This window comes from Malus domestica, chromosome 07, assembly GCF_042453785.1.
Source record: "Malus domestica chromosome 07, GDT2T_hap1".
Lineage (NCBI taxonomy): Eukaryota > Viridiplantae > Streptophyta > Magnoliopsida > Rosales > Rosaceae > Malus > Malus domestica.
In genome coordinates, this window is record NC_091667.1 from 20721054 (window position 1) to 20732242 (window position 11189).

Below are 11189 nucleotides of genomic sequence, written 5' to 3' on the forward strand. Positions count from 1 at the left end.
GCACTGGAGATTGTTGGCTGTTACAAAGAATGTAAATTTGTACAAAATATTATGTGCAAAAAATTATGCAATTGGTCATGTAGTAATATGATCAAATTTCCCCTATATTTGAGGTGTTGCAATGGCAATCCAAGTGGTGGACTGGTGGTCTTTGCACATTTCTCATTTCTTTTGAACTTTGATTGGGTTTTTCATGCATTTTGCAGTAATAATGTTCTTTGTATCACATTTACTGCGTTTAGAACTTGTGGCGGTGGTGCAATTTTTACCATTGTGACTATGCGAACAAATATAAGTTGGTTTTTTTGTTTAAATCATGTCAAAAGTACATAATAGTAGTAATCCTAGTCGTCCCATTTTCTCTTGCACAGAAACTCCCCTTAAAATCCCTTGCTTGGTCGCCAACTCTTTTCTCTTTGATTGGGTCGGCAGGCAAAGCCCTCTCTTCCTCATTTTCTTTCTCCCCTCTGGCCCACTACCTACTCCCTCAAATCCCCCCGTGAACCTACTTCTGCCCAGCCTCTCTTTTGCCTCCCATAGTTTCTAGTCACCTTTCCTTAGTGTTTTTCTGGCTTATTTATCTTCCTTCTTTTCGGTAACCCTCGTAATTTCGAGTTTTCCTGAGCCTTATATGTGGAACAACAATCAGAATCAATTAAATCAATGGAAAAGTAATTTCAAATACAAGTAACTATACTTACAAAATATATATGAATATAATCACAAAGAATAAAATTACAAAATGCAATGAACTAATGGATTTTACAAATAGAGGCTTACGGATTTGCAATGTCCTTGAAATAGAATTATGCCCATACTCAGTGCTTGTAGTTCTTCAGGCGTCTGCTCCGCTAGGATTCAACTATTTATGATCAAAGTTTTAGCACCGAAACTTTGATTCTGGTGAACTTCTGTGTGTTTCTCTCAAGAAGGATGTTTGAATGAGTATGCAAATTGACGTATTTGATACAAGCGTACGTTAGAAATATATAAGCAGTAAGATGTTGTTTCACAATACGTGTAACTGTTTGATTCAAATTAAAAAAACCACAATTGTTTGAAATAATTTGAAAGTTTAAAATTAATTAATTAATCCCTGATAAAATGTTTAACCAATCAACGTTTTCATATGGAAAAAGGGACGTAACTGAAATTTGTGACTTTGTCGGCCGAGCTCAAATCGAGTCCATGATACCTTTTCTGAAAGGAAACGACGCCATGAGCAATAGTCATCGCTTCACCATGTTGCACGATGAATTATAGTGAAAAACGTATTTAAAGTTTTGAAACGAAAATCGGACTTTCCGTTTCACATCCCTTGTTTGTTCCAGATACTTCCGAACCTTTCCAGGGTTGAAATTTTAACTTAAACATTGTTCTTTAACACCAACAGGCTTGTCTCAGATCTGGACTTTTATACCCATTTCTTCCTCTGTTGCTTTTCCCCGTCGTTAGTTCTTCACCGTCAACCTTTGCTACTCGGCCCATAGCGTGTCTCTTATTGGCAGCGGATTTTGGTGTTTGGTGGTTGTTAAAGTGTTTTTAGTACTAATTGGTAGGATTATGGGAGTGCTTTTTGCGCGGGTAGCGCAGTTGCTGTGGTGGAGGTAGCAGTCTTCCAGATCTAGAGTTTATTTGTTGTGGGCCTGCTCTTTTTGGACATTTCTGTTGTATTTTCTTTTGAATTATGCTTGTATTTGAACTGCTTTTGGGCTTTCTATTTCATACTAGAGCGCATGCAAGAAGCCTTTTTTTTTTTTTTTAAATCACGGATGCTACGTGCCCCTACGATCTTTTACATATGTTAATTAACTTATAAATGACATGCGCCATCGCTGTGCAGCTCCGCTGCCTTGCTCTTGACTTGCTGATGGGACTGCCCATGTGCAGCGACCTTTCTCTGAATTGTCCAATCCTTCCATTGGAATGTGCTGATTTTTGGTTCCTTTCTCGGAGTAGTTTTGCTTAGTTTGGTTTAGTTTATTTTAAGTTAGTTTAGCTTAGTTTAGTCCTATTATTCTAGCCTAGCGAGTGTTTGTGGTCGCACTACAACGTTGGCCGAATATGGTTTTCACTTTCAGCGCTGTGTTATGTGGTCTCGTTTACCTATGATGAATTTATGTGGTCTCGCTCCCACGATAACTTCATGTGGCCTCGCTATTCGGCGGTGACTTTTTGCAATTGCCGGTACAAGCTATTATAACTATCGTTCTGTGACAGCTTTGTATGGTGGGATGTGAAGTCTAATACATGTGGTAGCTATCTAGGGGTTTACTATCATCATCTTACTTGAGAAAATTCACCTCCAGATCATTTCTTGGTCACTGAAATATTGTACCCAATTAGCACCTATGTATTGTTTCTGAGATGATTAATGAAATACCAATCTATCGTTGCTTGTCAAAAAAAAAAAAAAAGATTCTAGGCAATTGCATCTTTTTTATGCATGCCTATGCTTCTCCAAAGACCAGTGAAGAAAAGCTTTGATCGTCGTTGAATACCTGTAACAGAAACAAAACAATATCAGAAGCATGTCATTCAAATTCTTGATTGTTGCTAAGACAATTAATGAGGATGAAATTAGAAGCATGTCATTGCATATCTAGATTGTCATTTCAATGTGGATGTTAATTGGACTCTATTAATATTGAACCTATCGGATTAGAAATTAAACAAAAGAAAAATGAAAAGTTTCTTTACAGAACATGCTCAGGAACGGGTAATATAGGTTGTTGATACAAAGAAAAAAAAAGACAAATTTTATCTACAGATCACTATAATATAAAAGAAGAAAAGAAAACGATTACAAAGTACTTTTTTCTTGGCAACTTCGTGAAACAGAAAGAAGCAGGATACATAAGGGGCAAAACAATCTTCTTACTTCTACATCAAAGCAAAAGAACAGCTATTATATTAGTATGGCCGAGGAACAAATCCAATTGGAAGTTTTTACGTGACTACAATTATAAGCGAAGTTTGGAATTCACAAAAATTGCTGGGCAAATACTAAGGCTACCATATCAAGAAGTTAACGACAACAAACCTTGACAAATTAACTACAACTAAATTCAGATGACATTCGACAGAAAGGCAATATGAGAAATCAAGAACTCCATCCTTTCCTGGTGCAATACCGAAAACTGGAAGTAGTATGAGAAAATCAGAGGCATACCTGTAATTGGTGAAATGAAGAATCCACACACCTTTTGACGAACGGGGGTGGAAGTTTACAACGTCATCTGACTTCATTTCTACTATAGACTCTGTCAATGCTTACAAACACAAAAATTCAAAATAAAAATTGATATGAAAAATAGATAACTTTGTAGCACAACCCATAAGAAAATAGATATGAATTAAGAAATAGATAACAAGGCTTTACAAGATGACCTAATTGAGAACTAAAAAGATATTTCAAACTCTTCTTCATGTCACACGTAGCCTGCTGTGAAGTAAAGCTTTTAGCATGCGTGATGTGAACAAAGGAATTATGCACACTCCAATTTAATATAAAATTCACTTAATCTAACTATGTTGCCAATGTACCATACTAATTAGTAAGCAAGTCAATAAACTACCATTTGAGAATAAATGATTCAACTTTTGTTATCCAACATTCTGAAAACCTATCAATGGAAGATAAATTTTTCAGAGCTTGAAGTGATTTTTCAATTTCAAATCCTTCGTTGTTAATCAGCAAATAAACAAAGAGAATGAAAAGAGTGAATTGACACATTTCTACAAATTAAAGTCGATTACAAGATTCATGTAATCAAAAACTGAAATATCCAATAATATAAGAAAATAACAAAAGAGTTGTAACGTAATAATGAAAGTAATTCAAGAATGCAACAACGTGCAGAGGAGAAACCCAATTAGATACTCCAAAAACATACCTGTAAGGATTGAAGATCATAAAAGTTATTGATAACTCCAAAATATAAATAAACCGAGTTACATATTGAAAAGAATGAAGATCACAAAAATTGATTACACAAAAAAAAAAAAAGAACCCCAATTGAATACTGAAAAGAGGGAAAACACAACTAAAGAGAGGAAAAATCGTCATAACCAAAGAAAAAGATGGAGAAATAAAACATTGAGGTCCTAAAAAAAATCATTGTCTTCTTCGAGCAAGGGGGATCAATAGTGGAGAGGAAGTTCGGGAGAAGAAAGTGAGGAGGAAGTTTAACTACAACGAACATAGAGTTGTATGTACATTCTATATCTGTTTGAATAGTTTATCTTACTTTGCATTTCGTTACCATGCGGAGCTGTATAAATTTGCTTTTGTTACCAAAATAAAAACAATAGAAAGAAGAAACTCTTCGAAGAAGAAGTTGCAGTAATTAATACATACTATAATGCAGCCATGCGCTATTAACATGTTATGCTTTGCAATGAGAGCTCCACATCAGAATTTCCAGTGGAACAATTACCAAACGGCTGTGAAGTCGGTGTTAATACTCCTCTTATATAGGCTAAATGAATAACGAGATTGTTGTAAAACCCAAATAAAAGGAGTTTACGAAGGGACCAATTAGGACGATTTGGGGTATCTCGTTGAATATTTCTTTGTAATGCGAAACTTTGTATAAGTAAATTGTGAATTTATCTTTGTTAATAAACATGATTTTAATTGTAACAAATTCAAGCGACATTGAATAACTTTAGTCATAAACCAGTCTACAAAGATAAATTTATACTTAAAAGGAAATAATGAAATATGAGATTCACTCTTTTCCTAGGAATACATTAAAGTAATACTACTAGAACCTCATACGATCCTTTAACGCCTCAATCCTTCTTCGTAAATATGCAAAGAAAAAAGCACAAGCCACATAACCATAATAGTGAAAACAGTAAAAGAATAAATATGCAATAATATAATCAATCTTGTTTTCTTTGTATTACAACAATACATAATTACATGTTTTGGGAGAGAAATCAAATAACAGGAAACGGAGGTAGCAAAAAAAACATAAGACAACAGACCTCTCCTCTACTTTTCATACTTTTGTTTATGGAAAAAAAAAATATGAAGCCTCTACAGAAAACGATACTCTACAAAGTCTTTAAATAAAAAGCATGATCAACATAATTACTGCGACTTGAGGATGTCACGTCCTGCGAAGAAAAAGTGAAAAGTTAACAACAAACGAAAATTGAACCAAAGATTTAGCAAGAAAATTAAGGAAAATTATCAAGACATACACTGAAAAACCGACATTCTTTTAACTCCGTCAAAGAATGTCAAAAAAATCTACAAAACTTGGGTACCACAATTTGAATGAAAAGTTAAACATCAAAATCACATTTCCAATTCGATCCCAAAAGGAAAATTGCTATTGACTAACCATGACTGGCCTGCCATTTTTTGTCAAATAATCGAAAATTTCAATAAATATCGGGAGAAAAAGTTGAGATATATCTATAGGAATTACCCGTTGCAATTCTTTCAATTCCATATTCTCCTTGCAAAACTCCTCGTTTCTTTTTCTGATGTTGTGTGTGAGAACAGTACGAATATCAAAAGTACATAAAACATAAAACATGTAAACAATTAGCTATAAAACTTAAGAGAGAAATAATATCTCTAAATAGAATTAGCTAAATCGTTTAAAACATAAATTTGGCCGAAAGTAATAAAGAATTAAATCCGAAGAGTGGAGACGAGGACATAGCCCCATGATGGTGATCCTCAAGACTCAACGCGTCAGCTGGAGGAGCTTCACCGCCGTTAAGCCACAACGCCACAGCGACCACCACCTTACAGCCCACGGGAATGACCACCACAACAGCAACTCCAAGCTAAGGCCCAGGCATGCCCTACAATGGCCCACGACACTGCTAGGGCACCAACGGGTTACGACCAGGAGGCCCGAGCCACACTAGATGCCACAACAAGCCCAGGGTAAGAGTCCCAGCCCATTGCAACAGTAAGCTTTGCTGCACAGCAGGCCCAAACTCAAGCCCAGACCATAACAGCTGCTGCCAGCCAGGCAGCCCAATGGGCCCAAGCCCAAGCCACCCAGCCAGCAGGCCACGGTGTGGTAACCTAACGGCCATGAGGGCCTAATCCGGTGCAAGCCCAAGGCGAGCAGGTGTCGGCTCAAAGTGCAGCACTTGGCCCAGCCATCCAACCAGGTTAGCCCACCCCACGACCCACTCCGGTGACCCGCCTCACGACCTAATCCAATCTGAGGCTACCTCCCGTGATCCAGATTTCGGCCACCAATCATGCGATCAACCTAGGGAAATGGGATCGCCTCTTGCAATAAGGTTACTGATGAAGCTCTTGCAGAAATGAAAAAGCTAGTTCGAGAATGAGGGACTCTTTCTTTTTATTTTTTAAGCTGTTTGGATGTTCTTTTTAGTTTTTCAAGTTTGAACACTAATTTAGTTGTTTAGTGGATTATCTTTTTAAATGTTTGAAGTTTATCGAAATAAATTTGAACTAGAATAGTATATTTGAATGCTTATATTATAATATTTAAATATATTTACTTATTTATATTATTTTTAATTGCCGTATCCTCACCGAATTGTGTCTTCATTTTTAGAAATTTGACGTATCCTCGTGTCGTGTCGTATCGTATCCTCATATCCGTGTCCATGTCCATGCATCATATATCCCCATCCTGGTCGTCAGACCAGAGCTTTGATCTCACTAGAGCAACATCGTCGAGGTCGACATTGGCCCTCTGAGCTTCGAGAATCCGTCGACGCCGATCCTCCGACTGTTTCTCCAGCGATCGGAAGATGCCGTTTCCGTTGGCGTTCGCGACGCTGGGGACTAGCTTGTTTTGATTGTTAATTGTTTTTGCGTTTGATTCCTTCTTCTTCCTCGGGCGCTTCGCAGTGACCTTTTGCCAACCGTGGTCGTTGTTGGTGGTGGTTAATGGGTACTGTAATCATTGGCGGTGGTGGATGCGGCGTCATAATGGTTGCCGTTCCCGGTTGATTCGAAAGCTACAACTTGATTTTCTTCCATGACTTGATTTGGTTGTCGGTGTTGAATTTTCTCGGGAAAATTGAAAGAAAGAAATCGGAACTGAGAAAATCAAGAAAGCGACGGAGAAAGGAATTGAAGTTCAGTTGGTGGTAGTGAATTTAAGGGCGTTTGCTGGATGAATCTGACCCTTGTTTTATAAAGGAATTACATCATTACCAACCGTTTGATGACTACTCTTTACAATACACTTACTCTACACATAGAGATGATGAAGATAGTGAAAATTTTGAACCTTATAGGAACTCTATGTGGTACTAAGTCACTCATGTATCTTACCATGCAATGTATAAAGTGTAAAATATTGTACTAATTCATTATATATAAATGATTATGGTGTGTTTAAACATTTTTCATTAATTACTACATATTTTCTACACTCACAATGTTTGCCAGCTCGCTATATAATCAACTTAAATCAGTTAAATCCATCATGCAATGCATTTCCTTCCAATTTTTTGTGATAAACTAATAGATAATTGACTAAATAAACATCATGCAAAGTTTCAATAAAAATTTCCAAGTTTTTCTTACAATTTCCGTGGTTTTTATTCAATTTTTATCGATATCGATAATATCCCGATATTTCCATCAAAAGTTTCGTGTTTTTGGACTACCGATATTTCCGATATCATCGATATTTTAGACCTTGACTGTGACAATGGCATAGACCAGCAGGACATGCCGAAGAGCAACATGGACTAGCAAGTCAACACTGCAGGAGGAAGTACAAAGGCTCGTAACAAAGCAACTATGTGGATTCCAGCGCATTGAGACAACCAACGATGCCCTTCGTAAAGACGTGGCCAACATGAGCAGGTCACTGTTTAGAGATGAGATCGAGCAGACAGAACCACCGCGGAAGTTTAGCCCGCCACATTTCACCTTGTTCAAAGGATATGAAGATCCGGACAGGCACCTGATGCATTACCGAAGCACCATGAACCTCTACGGAAATAATGACGTTCTCATGTGCAAGATCATTGCCACAATGCTCCAAGGCGAGGCCTAAAATTGGTTCCACACCCTGCCACCACGCTTAATTCAGAACTTCAGTGAACTTTCCTTGGTTTTCATTAAGGAATATTCGTCATACCTCTTAATGAAGAAGAAGTACTCTTTAACATGAAGATAGAACCAAATGAGTTGCTCCACACGTACATCAAGAAGTTCAAAGTAGAGAAGGCAAAAATCGTTGGATGTGATGATAACATTGCAAGCTCAGCCTTCCAGAAGAGGCTCTCAACATATTACCCAATTTTTAGAAAGTTGATCATGGGCCAGAACTTGACCCTAATAGATTCTTATGCTTTGGCAGAAAAGCACTCCCTCTGGGATGAGGCCAAGCGCTTCTAGAAGCCGCCTGAGCAGCTGCACAAAGATAAAGAGCCAACTCAGAAGAAGGCAGGTGATAAACCACTCAATGACAAAAACAAGCCAAGAAGCAGATGTAGGGACCAATCCTCAACGAAGGAAAGCTCAACGCTTAAGACGTTCACCAAGTTCTCAGTCTCGATCAACTAGATCCTTCGTGACCTTAAGGACAAGCCATAGTTCAAGATGCCACAACCCATGAGGGGAAACACCTCTAAGATGGACAAGACGAAATACTGCGTATTCCGCAGAGGTTCGGGGCATGCAGCCAATGATTGCATCACATGGATGAAGTACCTTAAGAAGCTTGTGAATGAAGCCAAGTGTACCAGTATGTCGACAAGTCAACAATTCCAAGAAAAGGAAGATCCAACATACGAGATCAGTATTTCAGATTCAAGCCATATATGTTGTACCTAGACCAATCGTCAGCTTTACTGAGCAGGACGCTGAGTAAACTTTCCCCACGATGACTCATTGGTGATTTATGCTCAACTGGCCCATGTCATCGTTGACAAAATTATGGTGGACAAAAACAGCTCAATTAGTATCATACAACTTTTAGTTATCTAGAAGATGGTCGTGGAAAACACGATCAAACGCAAAGTAGAGGTCTTAACCTTTAAAGAACTTACCTCAACTGTCAATGGCACAATCATGCTCGACGTAACCAGCATTCCAATTGTCTCATCGCAGACCTTCATGATTGTTAGCGACCTATCTCCCTATAACAGGATATTGGGTCGACCTTTGCTAGTGAAGATTGGAGCTGTGACCTCAATCGAGTATTAGAAAATCCGATTTCGCATCCTTGAATGAGCATTCGGAGAGATCAAAGACAACCAGGCCATGTATAAGTGATGCATTGTACAAGTTCTTAAGGAGACGAAGAAGAAGTCTTTCACCTTACTAGTAGCAGTTGAAGTGCAGAAAGACGATTCTACCTCCACCAAATAGCAATCACAGCAGAGAGGCTAGGAAGATGGTGTCAAGGTCAACAAAGCCTTGGCAGATAAATCAGGATGAAAACCCTAAGAAGACTCCAAGCACATCTTCCTTGACCCTAAGCAGGGGTCAGACCATGCCTAATGCACATCTAACGAAAATCTAAGCGATCCTAGATATGAAGTCCTTCTACTCTAAAGGAGATGCAAGGTCTAACCTAACGAGCAGCTGTACCCAACCGTTTTATTTCATAACCTGCTGAATGTTGTAAGCTTTTTTCAAGGTAATCAGGAGGCATAGTGACACAAATGGAATGACGAAGTGCTAGAAAGCAATCCAAGACTTGAAGAAGTACCTGACATCACCTCCCTTACTATCCAAGTCGGAAGCAATAGAAGACCTATTTATTTATATAGCGATATCTAAAGTAACAATGAGCTCTACCCTCATACGAGAAGAGTTGGGGGCTCGACCACCTGTATTCCACAGTTCAAAAGCTCTCATCAATGGGGAAACCAGATACCTAAAAATCAAAACTTTGATTTTGGCGCTAGTTTTTGCAACCCGAAAGCTTAAACCATATCTTTAGACGTACGCAGTCATTGTCATGACGTGATATTCTACATAATCCAGAAGCATGATGTTAAAAGCATGAAAACTAGTGAACATTCCGACAAGCCCAACAACTCAGCCCAGAAACACCCCAAAGGTAGCTGAGCACACTGTAGCCTCACCAACAAGAGCTTTTTGACATTTTCACGTCTACAGATCATCCAACTACCAAGGATCGGGAGCAAGCCTAGTTCTCATTACCCAGAGGGTTCGATGCTCGAGTAAGTGATCACTCTAAGCTTTAAAGCATTAAACAATGAAGCAGAGTATGAAGCTCTACTAGAAGGTCTCCAATTGGCGAAAGATATAGTAGTGAAGAAGCTCACGATTTATTCCAATTCCCAGCTGATCACTAACCAAACCTTAGGGGAATACGTAGCAAAGCATCCAAGGATGGCCAGATACCTCGAAAAGGTACGTGAGCAACTAGTGATGTTCCAGGCATACACACTCACTCAGGTTCCACCAGCAGAAAATGCCCATGCAGACGCACTAGCAGACCTAGGCTCTGCCTTAAACCATCTGCTCAAGCACTTCATTCCGATCGAGTACTTAGAGAAGTCGAGCATAGATGAGAAACCAGCAGTCGAGGTGGCACATATCAACACAACTCTGAGTTGGCAGGATCCCATCAACGACTGCATAGTCAACAGAACGCTCCCCATAAACAGACTGGAGTCCAAAAAACTCCAGATGGAGGTAGCACACTATTACATGTGGAATGACATTCTCGTTCGCATATCCATTTCAAGACCACATCTTTGCTGCTTATCGCATCCCGACGATCTGAAGGTTCTTAGCTCAAAACCCCATCTAGGTCTACTCTCCAGCATGAGAGGGTAAACTATTCCCCGACACCCATATGGGTATACTCTTCAGTGTGATAGGGTAAACTAATTCTCCAACATCTATATGGGTATACTCTCCAGTGTGATAGGGTAAACTAATCCCCTAACACCCATATGGGCAAGTTTTCCAGTGCGAGAGGGTAAACTAATTTCCTAACACCCATATAGGTATACTCTCTAGTGCGAGAGGGTAAACTAATTCCTCGACACCAATCAGGGTCTGCTCTCTTGCAATAGAGGGTAAACTACTCCAAAATATCCAAACGTGAATGGGTTTTACGACTACTCAGTTTGCTTCCAAAATATCCAAAATATCCAAATGTGAGAGGGCAAACTGCTCCCCTGAATGCATCCACTACCTGCGTCGGATTGCTTCCAAAATTGGCCACAATAAACTT

General features: G+C 38.9%; 1 protein-coding gene across 1 annotated transcript; it reads left to right on the forward strand.

Annotated features, from left to right (window-relative positions):
• Window positions 1-8605: 8605 nt before the first annotated feature.
• Window positions 8606-10786, forward strand: LOC139197754 (uncharacterized). The gene is made up of 2 exons (XM_070825710.1): window positions 8606-8717; window positions 10209-10786. The coding sequence occupies exons 1-2, from the start codon at window positions 8606-8608 to the stop codon at window positions 10784-10786; spliced, it is 690 nt and encodes a 229-aa protein (XP_070681811.1).
• The last annotated feature ends 403 nt before the right edge of the window (window positions 10787-11189 follow it).

Bases quoted from the DNA above. Each gene is read 5' to 3' on its own strand.
- LOC139197754 (XM_070825710.1), top strand. From the start codon at position 8,606: ATGGACAAGACGAAATACTGCGTATTCCGCAGAGGTTCGGGGCATGCA. The intron at 8,718-10,208 runs GTATGTCGACAA...ACAATGAAGCAG, and splicing joins GAATGAAGCCAAGTGTACCA to AGTATGAAGCTCTACTAGAA.